We start from the raw sequence: 22,027 nt of genomic DNA on the forward strand, positions 1-22,027 counted from the left end.
CGTCTCCCTAGGCGGTGAGCTCTGTCCGTGCAGGGGCCCGTCTGTTTTAGCCCCGTTGGATCCCCAGTGCATGGCTCAGTGCTGGCCACCCAGCAGACCTGCACAAATAGGTAGTGAATCAATGAATGAACTCTCAAAGCAGCCTGCTTCATTCCTGGTCCATCGTGATGGCTACAAAGAGATGGTCTATATGGAGCCCTCCTAGAGGGCTTCCCCTAACTGCACTTGTTGTTGCCTTGGACAGGTCACTCCCTCTGACCCAGAGTAACCCTGCCTTGATCTTGTCCCCCTGAGCCTTCCTCACCTACCATTACTGGGACTTGACTCTGCCTAGCCTTGGGCTACAAGCTTCGCACATAGTTTTTCACACTGTTTTTTCAACAATGCTTTGCGGCAGGAACTCTTACTATACCCATTTTACAGGTGAGGAAACTGAGGATCAAAGAGCTAATCATCTCACCCAAAGTCACGCAGCTTGTTGTGATGGAGCCAAGGTACAAGCCCAGGCCTGAGCATCCCCATCTGTAAAATGTGAACAATAAACTCTGCCATCCATAAGAACAACAGTGGTGGAGAGTCTGAAACTAAACTTTGGCACTGTGTATTTCCATGGTCATCCTCTCAGCAGCAGGACAGGTTCTGCTCTCTGGTTCCTTTGAATCAGCTCCATGGATGGGACTTCTTCATGGTTGCCATGGTGCCAGGAGAGCCGGGTCCCAGCAGGGACCCTGGCTGGGAAGTTGGCCGATGGGCCCAAGAAGAAGAGTTAGTGGGGAGGCTGATTATTATTTACTGAGCCTCCTCTGCCCTCAGGACTAAGCACTGTCCACATGGTGCCTCATTTCGTCTTCACAGCATCCCCAGGAGGCAACCAAGGCTCAGCAGGTTTCCCTAGGTTGCCTGAGGTCACACAGCTGGAGGCAAAGACCCTCATCTGTTGTAATTTAAAGCCCAGTCTCTGTCCTGCTGACAATGCCGACCACCCACTGAACACGTACTATATGCCAAAGACTCAGCCCCTTAGTCATCCTCTTAGATTGGTCCCTATTGAGCCCATTTTCACCAGAGGAAACAGGCTCAGAGAGGTGAGGCAACTGGCCCAAGTTCACGTGGATTGGAAATCAATGCTGTCTGACTCCCAAACTTGGGCCCTTGACTGCTCTGTGGCCCCCAGGAGATGGCCCTGGTGCCGTCCTGGTGAGTGGGGGGGGCACTCACCTCCTTGATGAAGTTCATGAAGCGGCCGCCAAAGCGCCACGCCTTGTGCCGATGGCACTGCAGGGAGTTCACGGTCATCTGGGGTGCCCGCTGGTAGCACACGGACACGATGTGGACGGCGTCGTACAGTAAGGCCGCGTCAGTCTGGAGGGGAGGCCCAGGGTTGCCTGAGAGTAGCTCGGGCCCGAGAGTCCTCAGCCCACCCTGCCCTGTCTCCCTTCCCCTCCCCCCCCAGAGGCAAGGGGGTCCCGGTGAGGGACCCTGGAGGTGACCGTGTCCCTGCTCCGAGTGAGAAGCCAAGCTCGGATTGTCTCTGCAGCTCTGCAGACACCGGACTCCCTCCCTCTGCAGCTCAGACCTCCTCTGCCAGGCCCCGCCACCCCGTGCCACTGTCCCTGCTATTGCCTGCCCCTATGCACACCTTCAGCTTTCCAGCCTCCCCAGCCTCCCGCCAGCCACAACTGAAAGTCCCCCGTGCCCAGCACCCACTAGTCCTTATTCCTACTCTATGTAACCATCTGTTTCCGTGCCTGCAGTCCCACACTTGGGGTGGGACTCTGTCTGATTCCTCTGTGTGCCTGGCCCCTGGCTTAAGGTCTGGCAGATACAGGGCAGGTCTTAAGAAGGAAAGTGGTGGGAGGGAAAAAAGAAATAGGGAAGAAGGAGAGAAGGAAGGGAGGAGGAGAGGGAGGGAGGGAGGAAGGAAGGAAGGGAGGAAGGAAAGAAGGGAGGAAGGAAAGAAGGAAGGAAGGAAGGAAAAGGAATGGAAAGAGGGAGGGAGGAACGGAGGGACGGAGGAAGGAATGGTGGGAAGGAGGGAGGGAGGGGCGCCCCCAGGTCTGGCCCTCCCGGGGCTGCCGTACCATCATCACTCCATCCAACAGGCCGGACTCTGCCCGGGGAGCCGCCTGCAGCCGCTCCATGGACCACTTCTCCACGATGGCCGAGACATGGGGGTTGTCCACGTTGAGGATCCGGAATCCCGTCAGGTTCACCCCTGAGTAGCGGTAGGGCTCCAGGTCTAACGCATAAAGATCCTTGACAGAGAGAGTTTCAGTAAACAAAGGTGTGGCCTGGCTGTGAGTTCCAGCCTCACCTCCCACACTCCCTACTGGGGCCCCAGAGCAGCTGCAGCTCCCTGCAGAGCCCTGTGGAGGTGAGGCTCAGTGGTGAGGATGGAGCACCCATGGGAGCACTACACTTGGAGTCCACTTGAGCGTGGAGGAGTCCAGCCAGCCTGCCTGGTGGCTGACCCCACTTACTCTGCTGGACCTCAGACACACTGCTCGGCCTGTTTCTTCATCTACAAAATGGGGATCATGCCTCCTCTTTAGGCCCCAGTGAAGCAATAGACATCAAATGCCCAGCCTGGAACAGCAAAGGAGCTTGATAATGGTCATGACCATCATCCTCTGATGGGGGAGGTCCGCTTTGGGAAGACAAAGGGCATTGGGTCTGGGCATCTCCAAGTTACCCAGAGGGAGGCTGAAGGGAGGATTTTATCCGCCCAAAGAGGGTATTTTAAAACAGTCTCTTCTGAAAACAAACTTAGGGTTACCAAAGGGAAAGGTGAGGGAGGGATAAATTAGGAGTTTGGGATTAACAGATACACACTACTATATATAAAACAGATAAACAACAAGGACCTACTGTCTAGCACAGGGAACTATATTCAACATCTTGTAATAACCTACAATGGAAAAGAACCTGGAAAAGAATAGATATACAGATATACATGCATAACTGAATCACTTTGCTGTACACCTTACACAACACTGTAAATCAGCTACACTTCGATAAAAGAATTACATTAAAATCGTCTCTTCTGCCTGAGACTGAAGGAGTATAGCTGTCCTCTCCTCTACCCTTGCCCCACATCATCAGCCAGGCCCCCTGACCCCCTGCCTCCTAGGAGCACTCAGCCTGTCTGTCTGCGGGCCAGGTCATGTACGGTCTGGTGCAATGGCCTAAAAGCCAGGAAGACAGGCCTTAATGCATGGGGGCAGCCCAGCTTCAGACCCTCCTGCCAGCTTTAGTTCTGGGGCACGGTGAGCTGGTGAGGGCAGGGGGCAAAGGGAAAGAGGGGGGTTGGCTGCAGAGGGAGGGGCCAGGTGCTAGGCTGAGAAGAGCTGGCACGAGGTGGGGGCTGGTTGAGGAGAGGAGCGGAGCAGAGCTCTGTCCTCTTAAGAAAAACTACCCAAACTTGGAGAGAAGGCAGACGGAGAGCAGTGCGTCCTTTCAACGTCACATAGAAGCATCGCTTACCAGGCCCTCCGGGGTTGTGCAGTTCTCCGGGAGAATGCACCCGGGTTTGACTTCACTGTCGGCTACTGGTTAAAGGCCCAGATTCTGAGCTAATACGTAGATTTTTTGCCCATAGAAAAGATAATCCCCGAGGTGGTGGTTTTATTGCCCTGTAGAATACTAATCCATTTTTGTGTCTGACTTAGCCATCTTATTTTATGTTCCCCCTACACCAAATACCTATAAATACTCAATCCTTCAAATGCTCTTTGAGCCAGCGTTGTCATCCTACTGGTTCCTTTGTTCACGACTTGAATACATCTTTCACACGTGTTCATTCTATATTTGCACAAGAGTCGTGTTACTTTTTTTTTTTTTTGATGAACATAGGTCTTTATTACTATTGCTGGGTCGTATGGTAATTGTATGTTTAAAATTTTTTTAAACATTTTTATTGGAGTATAATTGCTTTACAATGGTGTGTTAGTTTCTGCTTTATAACAAAGTGAATCAGTTATACATATACATATGTTCCCATACCTCTTCCCTCTTGCGTCTCCCTCCCTCCCACCCTCCCTATCCCACCCCTCTAGGTGGTCACAAAGCACTGAGCTGATCTCCCTGTGCTATGCAGCTGCTTCCCACTCGCTATCGATTTAACATTTCATAGTGTATACATGTCCATGCCACTCTCGCACTTTGTCCCAGCTTACCCTTCCCCCTCCCGGTGTCCTCAAGTCCGTGCTCTAGTAGGTCTGTGTCTTTATTCCCGTCTTGCCCCTAGGTTCTTCATGACCATTTTTTTTCTTAGATTCCATATATATGTGTTAGCATACGGTATTTGTTTTTCTCTTTCTGACTTACTTCACTCTGTATGACAGACTCTAGGTCCATCCACCTCATTACAAATATCTCAATTTCGTTTCTTTTTATGGCTGAGTAATATTCCATCGTATATATGTGCCACATCTTCTTTATCCATGCATCTGTTGATGGACACTTAGGTTGCTTTTTGAAACGTGTTATGTCAACAATCTAGACGGGCCTCGTCCCACTAGTGGGGAAAGTGAGTCTTCAGGTCTGAGCTCCTCCTCATCCATTGTCTATTCTTTTGCGCACTCTCCTCTCATCCAGCTGCCTTCCATTCTGGCACCCCCCGCCCATCCTCTTTCCCGGGTCCCTCAACTCAGTCACTCTCTCCCATGCTGGGACAGAGTGGCCGGGGACAGTGTACTTGTCTCTCCATGGCTGCAGCCGTCAGGAGTAACATCTGGCCCCATCACAGTCCCAGCTTCATTTAAATCAATGATGGCTCACGGAAAGATAATGAGGGATAAAACCTGGAGCCCACAGAGCAGCTCTTTTACACCGTGCTGGCTTCCTCTGGTCTCTGAGATGTTCCTAATTCGTGCTGATCTCCTGCTGTTCCTCCTGTATCTCCAGCTGGCCTCCGTCTGGAATACACTGTGTTGGTTTCCTCTTTAAGGGTTTAGGGATTAGGGGAGAGGCTGGGAGCAGATTTGAGCCCAAGCAAGAAAGTCCAGTCTCAGCCTTGCCCAAACAAATAGGGCCCTGATTCAAAGCCAGGATTTGGGATGGGGGAGGGGCTGGGCGGGAGTAGATGGAGGAGTCTCCATGGAATTGACCAGAGGGTGTCTCTGCGGCTCCAATCTCATTGGGGAGTGGAGGGTGGGCAGTGTGCTCAGCCCCACGAATGGAGTGTATCATCTCATCTTCACAATCCCCTATAAAGTAGGTATTTAATAGTATTCCCTTTTTAGAGAGGAGGAAACAGGGCCAGAGGGGTGAGGTGACTTGCCTAAGGTCATAGAGCTCATGAAGGCAGCGCAGAAACCGTACCCAGGTCCATCTCAGTGGTATGTTGGAGCTGGGTTGAAATGGCTTGTAAGAGCTAAACGTCAGCCTTCCTCTTGACTCTGCACTCAGTGACATTCATTGGTAGCTTGATATTGGCCTTGGTGGGAGTATTGACACCATGAAAACTGGCAAGCACTACATATCTGGGTTTCCCCCTTTTTGGACAGCTGGTTGTACACATTTACTAGTACACCGTGTCTGTCCTATTTAAAAATCCCCGTGCTTTATGTCCCCAGTGGTTGTCAAGCACAAGATATGCACCAGAGTTGTTTTTGGAGCATTTTTTGGAAAGTATGGGTCATAGAGAATGTGGGGTGGGGCCTCAATCTGTGTTTTGAGGAGCCGCTAATCTAAGCTATTACTCCTAACTGGGAAACACACAGAGAGCGTCTGGGCTTAGACGGGGAGACCTGTTGAATCAGAGCGAGAGGGGGGAAACACACTGGAAGGAGGTCTCTCTTCCCACAGTTCCTCCCTGAGAAGAGCTCACTAGGCAGCCCAGGTGATGGTTATGAGCACAGACCATAAGGCCAGGCCATCTACTCTCCTTTCCTCAGTCGCCTCATCTGCAAAATGGGGATGATAATAGTACCTGCCATATAGGGTTGTCATGAGGAAGAGACGGGTTAATAGATGTACTTAGAATGTGTCTGGTGCATGGTAGACACCACGGAAGTGCTGACAAACATTCATATTCTGCCTTCTCTGGCAGCAGGTTGTGACAGCTATTGGACTCAGCCCCCAGGGACATGACTGGGTTATTGGAAGAGAGGAGAAGACATGAGTTGCATCCTCCTGACTTACCTCTCTTGACAATACAAAAACAATCGCAAGGAGCTAACATCTACGGAGTACCTATAAACCTCAGAACAGTTTCTGTGTGCCTTAGGTGTATTAACTCGCTTAATTCACATTTTCACCTTACAAGAAGGGTGTTATTATCACCCATTTTAGAGGAAGGAACTGAGTCACAGAGAGGTTAGGTCTTTTGCTCAAGGTTACACAGCTGGGGAGCAATGGCGTCAAACCCAGGCCACCAGCTCCCGAGCCCTCCCTCTGTCCTATGACCAGCCCTTGGTTCCCACCCCTGGATATCTCAGTCACCCACCACGCAGCATTCAGAGGGGTCTTTCTGAAGAATAAACTCAACCTTGTCACTCCCCTGCTTGGCATATTTCAATGGCTCCTTCTTGCCTTTTTAGAATGAAGCACAAGTTCCTTAGTACAGTTTGCAAGGCTCTCCAGCCCTCTGGCCTCACTTTTCTTCCCACCCCCCCTCTCGTATTTGCCCCAGGAACACCAAACTGCTTTTGTCCCCCTTCCCCATTCCTCGCTGGCCCCTGCCCCCATCATTCAGCTTCTCTAAGCCAGTGTCTTTGTGTGTGCTCTATCCCCGGGCTGGGATGCCTGTCTTCTCAATCCTCCTTGGGTGGGCTCACTCTGAGATTCAGCTGGTCACCTCTTTTGGGAAGCCTCCCCTGACTACTACTCTACACCCACACACAATAGGGTGGGTCAAGGGCGCTTCTGCTCTTATCTTGGGACCTCTTTGCTTTCACCCCACTGATAACAACTGTCCATGTCTGCATCTGTCTCCCCCAGGAGCCCCTGGGCTCCCATCACCCAAAGTGGAAAGAAGGGTCAGTCAGCTGGGTAGCTCCCTAGGGCACCTAAACAGCACTGGGAAGAGCCTGGAATGGAGAGGCTAGTGTTTTACAACCTCCTCTCAGGGGGAGATTTCTATGGGGCTACAAGTTAGGAGTGGTTTGGCAAATTGCCTGAAGTGGAGGATGAGCCCCTCAAGGGTACTGCTTTAGAGACAAGAGAGCTTCCCTAAACTGCCTTTGAAGGAGGTGGATCTGGGGAGATGGAGGGATTATGCCTTGTAGGGTGGTGAATGCAAGTTTGGGGCCAGAGCTGAACTGCTGGGGCCACTGAAGAGAAGCTGAGCTCTGCCTCCAGGGGGCGCCCTCCTCCCTCTACCTCTGCACGGGGCTCAGCCTCTTCTCCAATTCAGTGTTGACCTGATACCTAAGGCCTGAAAGATGCCCAACATGAGCCTGCCTAGAGCCTCCGTGACTCAGCTCGCTTCCCTGAGGACTAAACACCAGGGCAGCATCTCTGGCTTCGGTGGGGGCTCGGGTGCTGGCGACATCAGCCCTTCCGGTTTCCAGATGCAGCACTGAGTTGGCTGACACTCACACAGTGGCTGTGGCCAGTCGCAGCCTGGGAGGGGGCACGATGGGGTGTCACTGCTGGAGTCACCTTCATCCCTGTCACCCTGAGCCTGTACTTAGCTGCAAAGTGCTGTAGGGCTTGTGGCACTGAGTACCACCATGCCTGTGACATGAGGGCAGTGATAATGCGGAGCTGGAAAAGAGGCCTCTTTGTCCGGCTCCAATTTTTTGTCCAAACTGCCCTGGGCTGAGACCCCATGTGCTGTACACAGTGAACTGTGCACAACCTTGCCGCTTGGCAAAAAGTTGCTGTTCGCCATGCCAAATGTTGACACATTGAATTCAGTATCAACGAGGGACCTTTTAGAAACATTCAGCATAACATAATAGACTAATTCATTAGCACCCCATGGGTCTGACTGGGTAGAAGCTGAAGCTCGGAAAACATCGCCTTAAGGAATGACAGATGAAAATATCTTTCCCATGATATAACTGTTATTGCCGGGAAGCAGCATTAATTGTGATTGCTTATCTATTAATTTATTATAATTCTTTTTTCACCTCCAGGCTTTTACCTACACATGACATGTACCAGGGGCTCAGCTGGGGCTGATTAACACGGGGTTATCTGGGAATGGCTCAAAGCTGGCTGGAACAGATAATGGCAGCTGGGGTAATTAAAATGTCTTCTGCATGGGAGAAGCAAGTTTGGAGAATTTTTTAGACACAAAGAATTGGTGACGTGGGTTTCCTAAAGGGAAGGCGATAAATGCCAAATGCCACTGCCCTCCCACATACAGCCACGATGGACCAATGGGCACAAACATGCACAATCATGAGGTAGACTCTCAAGCCAATGGGGCTGGAAGGAGGAACCTGGAGCTGGAGCCGGAAGCAGGACATGGGGACCCAGGCGACATAGCTGATGCCCTGGCATATGGGGAGCTGCTGGGAGATACCCTGGTACCCGCTGCAGCCCAACCCCCCAACACACACACATATTCCACTGCAGAACTATTTGTATTGCAGGGACTGTGCCTCTCTGGAAGGATCGGCTCTTCCTGACCCTCAGAGAGGCATGGGGAGGAAGGGCAGTGGGCTGGAACAGAAGTCAGGAGCCAAGGCTTTTATCACTGATCTGCTGGGAGACTCTAGGCAGTTCACTCAACCTCTCTGGTCCCAGGTTTCCCCATCAATTAATGGGGAGCACAAACTGCCCTGTGAAGAGGAAAATCAGCGATGTGGAGAAAGGGCTTTGGAACCTGTGAAGTGTGAGTGCCGCTGAGATTTGTGGAGGCTTTGTTCCCCGCATTAGTGTCAATCACGTGATGTCTGGACCATCACAGCCTGTGGAATCTGAGCTGGAGCCAGTCAGAGGAAGCCAGGCAACACTGCATGCGGCTCTCAGCACGAGCTTCAGCAGAGGGCTTTGGAGCTGGATAGGTCCCGGCTGGTCAAAATCCTTGTTCTGCTCCTTTTTTACTGAGTGACCTCTTTGACCCTCAGTTTCTACTTTTCTGTAAAATTGGGAAAGTCATCCTCCCTTGGAGAGTTGTTCAGAATTTTGGATGAGATGGGGTATACTGAGCACATAAAATATATAAGCAGGAATTATTTAATTAATCAATTTAAGTCTTACATAGTAATAAATAACATTTCCTTAGTGCTTTACTGATGTCAACATACTCGCTTAATGCTCAGCATAAGAGTCCTGTGAGATGGTACTGTTCTTGTGGCCATTTTACAGATGGGGAATGAGATAGAGTGACACGAAGTAACTTGCCCAAGGAAGTGGAAGAATCTCGATTCTAACTCAGGCGGACTGGCACCAGAGTCGGTGGACGTCACTGTTGCTATGAGGATGTTAATTTCACTGATTACTTTCTACTTTGTATTATATTCATTCATTCATTCAGGCATTAATGAGCACCTACTGTATTCCAGGTGCTATTTGGGCACTGGAGATATAGAGGTAAACTGGGCACTGTCCTTGATCCTTATGTGCACAAAGGAAGCCTACCAGCTGGTGAGCTTTGTGTTGGATCCATCTCTAGACACGCCGTCTCACTCAAGTGCCTAGCTTGGTACCTGGGACCTTGAGAGCATATGTATATGCCTGCTGGATAAGTGAGTATATGAATGACTGAATTAAGGAAATGTAAAAGTAAGGAAAGCAGGGACTTCCCTGGTGGTTCAGTGGTTAAGACTCTGTGCTTCCATTGCAAGGGTTACAGGTTAGATCCCTGGTTGGCAACTGATACACCGCATGTTGCGCGGTGTGACCAAAAAAAAAAAAAAAAAAAACCCATAAAAAAGTAGGGAAAGCAGACACTCTCTTGGGCTAGGATACTGCCCCAGGGTGCAAGGATACTGCCTGGCCCCTCCTTCCGAAAAGTCCAACCCTGACCCCACACTGGCACTGGCATTAATGGGGAGAGCCACTGGCGTACTGGGGTGGTGCCTCCTCCAGAGTCTTGTCTAGAAGGTCAGGTCTGGCCTCAGGGCTGAGAGCTCCCTGAGGAGACACTCCCTCTGGCCTTGGAATGAGGGCACGAGCCAGGCACAGATGCTTTTAATTGACTGTCCGGAGCTAAGACGGGAAGCAAAGCACAAAGAGGACTTAACCACAGGCCCTGTGTGGACACAGTGGATGAGGGGTCAGTACTCAGGGTGGGTGAATGAGATCTGTGGATTTTGTTCCTGCCGCTTCTGAAGGGCTCTCCCAGTGCCCTGGACCTTCTGCTTGGTGGCCATGACTTAGATTCTGTGAGCCCATTGTACTCTGACCCCCACTGCCAGACCTCGGCTGACCAGCCAAGGAGTGGTCACCTCCCAAGGGGGGTTGCTACAATCTGGCTGATGACTCAGTCCCTATCCTGGGGACATTTGAAAATGTGTGGATGGCATTTATTTATTTGTCACCAAGCCTGGAAATTAGTGAGCAGGGACAGGGATGCTAAACATTCTATAGTGGGCAAGACATTCCGGAAGGATTAAATGTCCAGCCTCAAATGCCTATATAGTGCCCTGTTGAGAAGCACTGGCTGGTGCTTGATCAGTCTGAAATTTGACCTGGGGAAGGTGGGTAACGCTCAGAGAAAGACGTGGTGAGAAGCAGCAGAGGCAGAATGGATGGTCAGTTGGGGTGTGATGATCCCAGGGCAGCTGTGATGAGCTGAAGTTTCCAGGGAACAGAGACGGCGAGGAAGGAGCTGAGGCCGAGAGCAGGGGGAGGGAGCAATGGGCAGAGAGAGGGAAACGGAAGAGCCTGGCTGAGTCTCAGGGCAGAGGGTTGGAACTATAATCCTCGTGACGTCCAGGGTTGCTCTGGATCCAGAACCACTCTCCACATCTGCTCTTGTGGCCTGGTGGTTCATTCTTGAGTCTCTAGTGACTTGAGGTTACTTGAGTGAGCTCTGCTCCTTGAAACCAAAAGAGGCCAAATGAAGGCTCTGAAGCCCAGAGGCACCACAAATTATTCCCATTTTAGAGGCAAGGAAACTGAGGCCCAGGGAAGCTAAGCAATCTGCCCACGTGCACAGTCCCTGGTGCTAAAGGGACTCTCAACTTTATCTATGCCTCCAAGGCCTGCTCTCCTGTCACTGAGCTGGAAAGTAATGTGGAGGGGAGATGGGCACGGTCTGCAGGGGGACCACAGCCGTCCCGGGAGGTCTGCCTGCTCCTCCCTTGTCTATTCCTACATGGACTCCAGGGCTTTGTTACAGCAGCTCAGAGCGGTGAGGACTCAGGGAGGTGAGCCAGCAGGATGCAAGCGTGGGAAGAAAGTGCTGAGCTGGCACAGGGCTTGTGGGGACCTCTAAGGGCCCAGAGGTTGGACTCAACACCCTAGAAGCCCAGGGCTGTCATGCCTGGAGACAGAGCCTCGGGTGCCTGGAATGTGCCCCACCCCACCTTCCCAGCCTTGCTCCTCTGCCCTGCTCCTAGCTCCATACGGAGGTGGAATATTGGGGAACTGATGACCTCATCCTCCAGCCTCCAATGACTTTCCCAGGGTAGAAGCTAGCTTGGGTGGATAGAAATCCAGAAGGGACCAGGGCAGAAGGTACCTGGTCTCAGTCACCAGCTCCCAGCATCCCTTTCTCCCACCAAGGCTCCTGGCAGGTCTCCAGGTCTGGGTTCTGGATCAGAAGAGTGGGCAGGGTGGCCCCTGAGCTCTGCCATGGGCACAGGGTTGGGGGTAGAGAGAGGGTAACAAGCAGTTGTATGCTGGGAAATGCTTACTAACCAGCTCTCAGGGGATGGCGAGGAGGAACCTCTTATTTGTAGCATTTGCCAACTTCTATGGTCTGAATACACCCACCTTGGCCAATCTCAAGCTACCTGCATGATGTCACTGACTGAAAGTGGAGCCAGGAAGAGATGAACACAGCTGGCTCTGGCAATCAACCAGAGTGAGCCTTGAAGAGCTAACCTGCCTCCTGGCCCTTGCTTATGCTGTTCCTTCTATGTGGAATGCCCTTCCTCTCTCTCCTTGGTGAACTCCTACTGATCCTTCGAGGTCCAGTTCAAACATCTTCTTTCCTGTAAAAGACTGCCTGAAATTCCCCACCTTCCACCAGCTCTGTGGCACCCGGCGTCTCCTTCTGCTGTGCCCCGTGGCCATCTGATGTGATGGCTTGTGATGGCACAAGCCGGCCGAATGAGTTACACATAGAGATGCAGACTGGATAGGATGGGAGCTCCTTGAGGGCAGGCCTCAGTGCCAGTGGTCTTGAGATGCTCAGCTGAATACAGGTGCTGGGTAAGGAACGTTAGCTGGGTGCTGGATGAACGAAGGAACACAGCTAGAGGCTTGCAAGACTGCAGGGGCAAGTCTGACACAGATTTCGGGAGCTTGTTTCAGCCACAGGATGTTTAGTGATGCTGTCACTTGCCCCAGATCTGGGCTGGGTAAAAGAGTCCACCCGGGGCCCCAGTGACATCCAGGGCATCTGGCTCCAAGGCAGGGTGGCTGGGGGTTGGTGCCCCTTTGGCACAGGGATCTCTTTATTCTGCTGATCTCAGACCACAACTAATTACCCTAATGGGTTTAAATGGCCCTACATGTTCTCAAGGTGTGGACAGGACCCATCTGGAGCCCGCAGGTGGGCTGGCCCCAGCTGATAATGAGTGGGCAGACCTGAGCGTGGATGTCACAGGAATCCAAAGTGGCAACTCCCGTTGTTGCATGAGGCCTGAGGCCTGGGACCTGTGGGGAGGCGTGTGGGCTGGGGCCAAGGGTCATCGTCATAACAACAGCCCTTCACATGAGCAGGCACTGCTCTTAGCGCTTTAGTTCACGAACTCATTCAGTTCTCACAACAATCCTAGGAGGTAGGAGCCATGATCATGCCCATTTTGCAGAGGGAGAAGCTGAGGGAGGTTAAATGATTCCTGCGAGATCTCACAGCCGGCAAGCACAGGGGCTTGTGTTCACACGGGCAGGTTCTAGAGTCCCTGTCTTTAGTCACAACAAGATGTCACTTCTCAAAGTGGGCAGGCCACAAAGACAAATTTGTGCCCTTGCCTGGGGCCACACCTACAGCCTTAGGAAGCAAGTCCAGCCTGAATCTCCTCTAGCTGATGCAACTGTCTCCCCCGGGGCTGACCTTGTTCTGAGGGAGCCCCACCCCGACCCGTGCCAGAACTCGGAGGTACATTACCAGGGTGGTGAAGATGAAGTGATAGTACTCGGTCATCATGCCCATGGCCATGGCCTACGGAAAAGCAAAGTGTCAGCACCCTGCAGGGAACACCCGAGAAGCCCCTCCCGCTCTCCACCCTGGCAGGGGGAGATGGGGGGTGGGAAGGGAGGGGGGAGAGAGCGGTGAGGACCCGGGGCAGCACAGGCTGGTGGTGGGTTGGGAGAGGCTGGCCGCTTGGAGTGGGACATCCTCTGAGACCACCTCCCGACAGGGAAAATGACTGGTTGGCAGACAGCAGTGGATTTCACACTGGAGTGTGCAGCAAAATCATGGGTGACACATTAAAATGCAGAATCTTAGGCCACACTCTCCAAAGATTCCAAATTCTGCAGGGCCAGGTTTGCCTTTTTAGTAAGCATCGCCGGGCCTGCCACACTTGGAGAAACGCTGCTGGAATCCGCCCAACATCGCCTCCTCAAGTGCCCTGACTCTCCTCAGCTGAACTCACTGTCCTGGCTCCAGAAAGATGTCTGTGGGAGCTCGGCTCCCACCAGCCCAGCCAGGCCCGACGAGGAGGGTCTGTCCTCAGTCTGAGCCTCCCTCGGAAGGGCTGACACATCCCTGCTTCTTGGGTCCTGGCTGGCCACACAGCGGGCCACATGGCTGCTGTGAATTATTATTCTACACCATCATGAAATCTATTGTATTTTATTAGAAGCCTATAATCTATAATACTAATGACCATAATGCATTTTCTACAGAGTTCTTCAGAATGCGGGCCCACAAAGTGCTCCAGGAGGAAATGTCACTGGGTCAAGTACACTTTGAACATGCTTCACATTCCCTCCGGGTCTTGGAGGTTCACAGCCCGCATTCTCAGGTGAAAGGCTCAAGAAGTCCTCAGGACGCAGACATGCTCACCTTGGTTCAGTTCAGTGTCAGGCTGAGCACAGAATCTTCATTTTCAATTCTAGGAGTTTTCACGTCAGCAAACTGGGGAGTGAATTCTGACTTTCTGGCTGGATGACCTCAGGCCCATTACTTTCCCCCGGAGCCTCAGTTTCCCCATCTGAAACCGAGCACGATAGCGCCCCCACTTCCCAGGGTGGCGATAAATGAGGAGCTGTGTGTGTACCCGGCACCGAGTAAGTCCTCAGTGAGCCCAAGATGGGATTGTGTTTATTACTCAGTGGCACATGCCTGGAAGAGGAGGGAGGCACTGGCGCCATTGGCCGGGACATTGAGGATTAAGGGATTTCTGGGGAGCATGTACTTCCTCTACGCTGAGTGTAAAGATGTGCCGCATCCATGCTGACTGTGCCCTGGGCACTGGGATAAACTCTTTGCTCGGCTCATCTCACTGAATCCTCCAGAACCAGGGAAAGGAGGGATCATTCACTTCATCTACAGAGCAGGGGATGACTCCGGGGCCACTTGCTCCTGGGTATATAGCACCCATGGGCAGAAGCAGGATTCAAGCTCTCCAATGAGTTTTTAGCCCCTGTGTGAAGGGTCCTGGGGTGGGACTTCCTCTGGGGGAAGACAGAGGCTGCCGTTCAGCTTGGGCGCCCCTTGCAGGGTGTGCGGGGCAGGCCTTGAACACATTCCTGGCCAGCTCAGCACCTCTCCCCCTGCATCCCTGTGACCCTTCCCTGCCACCAGCATCTCCCGGGGTCATGGGTCAAGGCCCCACAGAATGCCTCCTCCAATCACCAGGTTCGCTTTCTGGGACCACATAATTGCCTTTTACACAAAGCACTGGTTCGAATCAGAGTGGTTTTGTTTTCGGCTGCAGTACCCTCGGAGTGGGGCTGTGAGCGATTTCGCTGTTTGTTTCTTAGGGGGCTGGCAGAGCTCGCCCTGGTTCCCAGCAAGCCACCCTGGGCTGTGTCGGGAACGGAGGCGCGGCCAAGGACCGAGAGCCATTCTCCTCCCCCACCGTTGCCGCGGAGCTGAGCAGATGGTGCACAGAGCTTCGATACACCTCCCAGTGATGGGAGAGTGACACCGAGTGCCACGGGCTGCAGGGAATCAGTGGCTGGAAGAGGAACTCTGGGGGCTGTTCCCGAGACCGCCAGGCCTCTCCGTGCTTCCCGCAGCGTTCTATTCCCTCTCTGTAGCCCCCGCCTCCCGCCTGCCCCGAGGTGGCGTGGAAACTAGCATTTACTCAGCACCCTCGGTGCTCCAGGCCTGGCTGGGGCAGCTCATCCTTCGTCTCATCCCATCCTCACACCAACTCAGTGTCAAGACCACTGTGTCCAATTTGCTGCTGGTGAAACTGAGGCTCACAGAGGTAAAGTGACCACCCAAGGTCATACAGCGGGAAAGAGGCAGACTAGAGGTCGAACTTGGATCTGTCTGACATCATGCCTGTGTTTGGGAAATCGGGGGGAGAGTGGGAGAAGTGGCAGGCACATCCCAACCATCCCTCCCGCTGGCCAGTGCTCACGCACCTGCTTGAGGATCTGGGCGGCCATGGTGTGGCTGCAGTCGAAGATAATGCGAAATTCCCGGCCTCGCTTCATCTCCTTGAGCAGCGGGCGCGAGTCATCAGAGTCAAGGGGGAGCTGGCGGATCTTCAGGCGGATGTTGTACCTTGATGGGGCCATGATGAGCTCCTGCAGTCGGATGAGCCCTGAGAGGTCCCGGGGCACAAAAGACACATGTGAGCCCACGTATATCTAGCTGCAGGTATCCACAGACTTGTGTGGCCACAGGTCTACAGACACACATGGACACTGACATGCGGCCCACGGAGAGAAGTTCATGGACTCAGCCACGCATGTGCAGACACAGGCACTAGCAGACTGCGGCACAGACACGTGCACCCAGCTGTGCACGCTGGCACATGCCCACAGGCATGTGTGCACATACAAACACATGCTTACATGCACAGACAGGACATACACTTGGGTTGATAAACACATGTGTACACAGGTAGGTAAAGGTGTGTACACACCTGTAGATTCAAAAGTTGGCACGGACAGCTAGCGAATCCCCACCGAGTCCACCCACCTGTACCTCTCTAACTCAGTCGGTGTAGAGACTTATGGAGCCCGAACCAGAGGCCCCCCACTCCTCCTCCCCCTGCCCCCTGCAACACTGTGAAGCATGGGACATAATCTTCCTAAACAGTCCCAGCAACCTGCTTCCAGGATGCGGCCCAAGTGGCGGCTCCAGGCTCAGCTGTACCAACGGTTGGACCAGGTAAGGCCAGGTGGTATTTGTGCCTGGCCTCCACCCCCAAGGGCAGGCTGCCCCCGTACACCTTAACCATTCTTCTGGGCTCAGTGCAGCCACCTCCTCCATGACGCCTACCTCTACTGCTCTGCCCAGACAAGATCTCCCCACCCCACTCCCATCCTGCCCCTCTCCCCCGAAACTCGGTGGCCTCGTCCTTCAGCACTAGCCTCTTCTGGTCTCATCTCACTCTCCTGGTCCTGTCACAGACTCCTCAACATTAGGGACTGGGTCTCCACATGTCCTAGCACGGGGCCTGGCACTTCAGTTGTGCTCAACACAAATTTCCAGAATTGGATTGACTACTGTGTTTTTTTCTCCCCACACTGAAAAATCCTCCACCTTGGCATTTTGCAAAACCACTTAATCTGGGGACTTCCAGGGAAAACTGAATGTCACTTCTTGGAGACAAATGGCTCACTTAGGTCTAATTAAGTTCATTTCCATCCTTAGTACAAGGTCCATTCTTGCTGACTCCTCTCTGCTTAGCCTGGAAGCAAGCTTGCTTGCTGTTCTCTCTTGTCCTACCGACTGCAGGAAGAGTGGAGGAAGCACAGGCCCAGGGTCCCAAGCAGGCCATCCCCTCCTACCTGCTGGGCTCCCTGCCCATACTCAGGGCTCGGTGTCTGCATCCTGGCTGCATTGTCCACTCAGCCATGCTCCATTTCCCTGCTAACAGCACTCTGGTTTTCCTTTGGGGAACAACTCCTCCCCCATGCTTAGTCCATGTGACTCAAGAGTCCCCACTCCAGGGACACAGAATCTGTCCCCACTCCAGGGACACAGAATCTGGCCCCACTCCAGGGACACAGAATCTGGCCCCAGCCTGGTCAATCAGCACACACATTGCTCTAGGCAAAGGTATGGGCTTAGTGACGGATGTGTGACACCAGCTGGCTCTATCAGATGACTCCCAGGAATTGTGCCAGAGCAACTGGTAAGAGACAACCCTCTTTCTATTTAACTCCAAATGGTGAGGAAGCAAGTCTGGGGTCACCACTTAGAACCTGAAAAGGATTCCCACAGGGGAGAAGTCAGGAAACACAGAAAGAAAATAAGCCTTAAAGATACTCATTTGCACCTCTCAAGCTAAAATTACTCCTGAACTTTCCAGTAAATGAAACCAACAAAATCCTCCCCCAACCCTCGCCTATTTTTTTTTTTTTTTTTGCTTAAGCTAGTTTGCAATGGACTAAAGTTCGCAATCAGCTGTCGCAGTGCCCCCTGTCCGGACAGAGTCCCCCCACACAGACAACCCACTTCCTGAGCCTTCCAACAAAAAGTCTGGATTTCCAAAGCCATTTCTGGTACACACACCTGGGTCTGTCCAGCCTCTCATTCCCACTCCTGAGGGCTGGACATCTGGAAAGCAAACCGACTGGTATCCATCACTCCACTCTGCTGGGGAGGACGGAGATATTTCTCTGGGACCTAAGCCTCCCAAAGAGCTCCCAAACAAGCTTCGCCATGGCTGTGGGCATCAGGAACCCCCAGCCCCCTGGAAGGTCTCAGATCCAGGTGTGCGGGCTGGGAGAGGGCTCTGGAGCCCTGGAGTGGTCTGGACCAAACAGGGGCCCCAGGGCTTTCTAATACCAGATTTGATGGGGGCAGGAAGGGGATATCAGGTGACCTTACAGAGGAAGGAGGGGTCACAAGCTCCCCCCAAACACACACACACACCCATCCTTACCCTCCCTCCTCAACTAATCCCAGGAGTTCTCACTTTGGCTGCATGATGCTGCCCGCTCACACCTGTTACCTTGCGAGGCCCTGAGTGCACGGTTTGCTCCTACTCTCTCAGTTTTCAGACCCAGGCACAGCATCAGTAGGCACACGGGCTCTGGGGACCCAGGACATGAGGACAGGGACAGTCTGGATGCTAGAGCAGAGGCCACCAGAGCTTTCTTGTCAGCCAAGTTCATTGCCCTGTGTAATACACAGTGACCCACATTCTCCAGCAGCAAATGTCAGACCTCCTTCCCATCAGTGTATTCCCAAAGGAGACCAGAGGCTCGTCTTGGCCCACCCCAGCAGAGGACTAGGCTCTTTGTTTGCCTGAGATGAGCTCTCCTTCCTGGCTGCTTCCCTAATCAATCTCTCTCAAAATATCTGCAGTGAATCATGGTTGTGGAAGTCATGCTTTTCACTTACAAAGCACTTCTGCATTCATTACCCTATTTAAACATCTCCCTGTCCTAGAAGGCATACAGAGTAGGGGCTTTTGTTCCAATGTTACAAGTAAAGAAACTGAGGCCCAAAGAGGTTAAGTGAGCCTCCCAAGATTTTGCAGCATGCCAGCAATGGGATCAAAATTCAAGACCAATTCTTTTTGGCTCTTAAGCTGGGCCCTTTTTCGTTACTCCAGCATTTTCTGAGCCCCTCCCTTTCACGGTTGATATAAATCTGTCTTTGTGCACGGGTTAGGTTAGGAAGGTGGCTATGTGGAAAAGCTCATAGGGCAAACACTGCTGGTCCCTGAAATAATCACTCTTGGTATTCTATAACTGATGAATTGGCATCCTGAAATCATGGGCCAAACTAATGACCAAAGTTGTTTGTATCCCTATTATCACTGGGTTTTTCTGGGCACACAAAAATCGTATTACAAACTCTCCAACCACAAGCCCTACAATCTGTGTTTTGCTTCCTGCCCCATATGGGATGTTTGCACCTAACAAATTCCACCTATAGTAATAACTAATTAATAAAGGCTCTTGCCCATGATTTCCCCTTGCTCCTACCTCCTGACCAACCCTCCATGTGGCCCTGGGTGCCATGGTGTGCCCCCTTCTTCTTCTAGGGAACTGTAAGTAACAACTCTTCTTTCTATGCCATTGGCCTCTTCATATCATCACTTGGTCGTATCTACCCTTTGGATCCCAGGTACAGTACATTTTAAAACAGTTCTCCCTGCAGTGGATTGCAGTGATGACCCCAATTCTTCACCCCTCTCTACATCCCCATCCTTTGCCATGTAATTTTGCAGTGCCCTCCAGCTGCGGGGGCAGGAGACTTGCTCTACCCACGATGTTGGGCTCAACCATGTCAACTGTTTTGGCCAATGGTGTATTAGCAGGCATGACATAAGCAAACACTTGAAATGGAATTGCACACTGGGTTTGTTCTTTTCACCTCTGCCATCATCATGACAACATGCCTGGGCTAGCCTGCTGGAGGATTGAGAGCCCAGCTACCCCACCATCTCAGCCAAGGCCAGTCTAGATCATCCAGCAGTCAGCCAACCCCCAAGCAGGTGAGTGATCCAGCTGAGACGAGAACAACTGCCTGGCCAATCTCAGTCAGTCACTGATCCCACAGGCTTGTGAGCTAAATAAATGCTTATTATTTTAAGTCGCTAAGTTTTGGGGTGATTTGTTACACAGAATTATTATAGAGATAAATAACTAATGTACCCGTTTCAAGCATACTAAGAGAACTATGATTTTGTTTGGGTGGCAACGTGCCAGCCCCAAGACGTGACTCGGGATGGGTGAAAGCCAATCAGTGGCAGTCCCATTCCTATCTGAATGTGTTTAGGGTGGTAGGCGCAGACTCAATGAGCTGTATAATGTGGTCTGTTGGAAGGTTACGAGACAGATTTTCCTCCCTGATAAGAGGCACGAATCACATTAAGAACAATCCCTTTGGCTTCTACCTCTTTCCTTACCACTTCCTGGGGTATCATCATGTGAGGATATGATGCTTGGAGCTGCAGCAACTTTATTGTGACTATGAGGGGGAAAGTCAAGAGAACTGCAGTGATACTGACCCAGCACGCTGACTCTGCTGAACTGCTAAACCAGCCCTGGAAAGGCCCATCTCCAGACTTCTTGTCAGTGAGATAACTAAGTGGCTACTGCTCCAGTCAATTTGAGTCGGGTTGTCTGTTACTCACAGACAAAACATCCTAATGGAAACAACCCCCAAAGCAAACATAGTCCAAGTCTGCTATAAAGTGCTTCCCATTCCATGGGTTTGATGACCCACAAGCTGTCCTGTCCCCTTGAAATATCCTGATTCTGGAAGCATACTTCTTACTACTCACTATTCTTCATCAAATTTATACTATTGTTTGACTGAATCCAACCCTGAATCCAACTGAATCCCTAGTACTAAGTTCTTCTTGACCAAACCAGCTCCATCACTGACTCCTCTAAGTTTTAAAATATTTGTTGAATTGAATTGAATTGAATATCAGGTTGAATCAAACTATAATTAAATACTACAGGAAAGAGAGTGTTGGGCACTGGAAAGGGGAAGAAATGAAGATGTTATTCCATCTTCTTTTGAGAAGTTAATAGGGGAGTGAGTGCCCACCCAGAGGTCACTGGTCATCAGAGCTAAGAATCAAGTGATGTGTAGACACAGTCAGAGCTAGACATCCTTGGGGAGAGGAGGCTCCAGGCCTCGGCATCCGCCCTGACCAGTCTCACTGGCATCCACCTTCATGCCACAGCATCTTTTCCTCTGCAAAGCCTCTCCTGCTACCCCCATCCAGCCTGGAGGCACCAGTACTGCTGGGCCGTGGTTTATGCCAGTGTCTGTTCTGACTACTCTGTGCCCGTGACCCTCCTACAAATTTTCAATATTACCAGCTCACATCCAATCCTTTTCTTCCATTCTGGCCCCCAGTTCTCTTCCAAGCAGCCCTTTTGTTCCTGCCTGGACCAACAGGACCACCCCTGCCTCAGTCTTCCTGCTCCAGGTTCTCCCTCCAACCCTCTGTACACTGCTGTCAGTGCCACCTTCTAAAACTCTGCTTTTATTATTCTGTTTCTTTGCTCAACAACACTCAGTGGTCCCTGGCTGCTTACAAGGTAAAGTCTGAACTCTGAAGCTAGACAGCAGAGACCTTGCTCACAGCCTTATACATGCTGTTTATCTGACCTTTTCCTCCTACCCTCCATACTGGGATCCTTTTCCCTGCCAGGCTGTCCTCTTGATGAGACCTCCACGCACAGTCCCACCTCCTCATCTTGCTCGCACTGTTCCCCCTCCTGTAATGCCTTCGTGACTCCTCTCCTTGTCCATCCATCCTCAAGGCCAGGCTCATGTCTCTCCTCCTCTGGTAAATCAGCCCAGACTAGCCAAGGCCACGGAGCTTCCTCTCCCCAGGTCCCTCTAGCTCTGACTGTATGTACATGTCACTTGTTTCTTAGCTCTGATGGCCTAGAAAGACCAGTGAGCTCTGGGTGTGCACTCACCCCACTTCAATATGACTAACTTCTCTAAAGAAGATGGAATAGCCACATCTTTATTTCTTCTTCCTTATCAGTGCCCAACACATCCTTTCCTGCCATATATATATATATATATTTTTGCAGTACGCGGGCCTCTCACTGTTATGGCCTCTCCTGTTGCGGAGCACAGGCTCCGGACGCGCAGGCTCAGCGGCCATGGCTCATGGGCCCAGCCGCTCCGTGACGTGTGGGATCTTCCCGGACCGGGGCACGAGCACATGTCCCCTGCATCGGCAGGTGGACTCTCAACCACTGCGCCACCAGGGAAGCCCCTTGCCATATTTAATTATAGTTTATTCCCATTTTATTTTCAGTTCCATTCAATTCAATTCAACTAAACATTTAAATGTCTACATTGTACCAGGTGCTGTGCTAAACCCTGGAG

The 22,027-nt window shown here is 51.9% G+C and overlaps 1 protein-coding gene across 1 annotated transcript in view; it reads right to left on the minus strand.

Moving 5' to 3' along the window:
* GRIK3 (glutamate ionotropic receptor kainate type subunit 3) overlaps window positions 1–22,027 on the minus strand; it is a gene marked incomplete at both ends in the record, with an annotated part of 234,217 nt that overhangs the window by 54,037 nt on the left and 158,153 nt on the right. Inside the window, 4 exons of the mRNA XM_079696534.1 lie at window positions 1,219–1,362; window positions 2,082–2,255; window positions 13,181–13,234; window positions 15,616–15,797. Coding sequence (XP_079552660.1) covers window positions 1,219–1,362; window positions 2,082–2,255; window positions 13,181–13,234; window positions 15,616–15,797 — 554 coding nt within the window. The remainder of the gene's footprint in view (window positions 1–1,218; window positions 1,363–2,081; window positions 2,256–13,180; window positions 13,235–15,615; window positions 15,798–22,027) is intronic.

This window comes from Hyperoodon ampullatus (genome assembly GCF_949752795.1).
Source record: "Hyperoodon ampullatus genome assembly, chromosome: 2".
NCBI classification, from domain to species: domain Eukaryota; kingdom Metazoa; phylum Chordata; class Mammalia; order Artiodactyla; family Ziphiidae; genus Hyperoodon; species Hyperoodon ampullatus.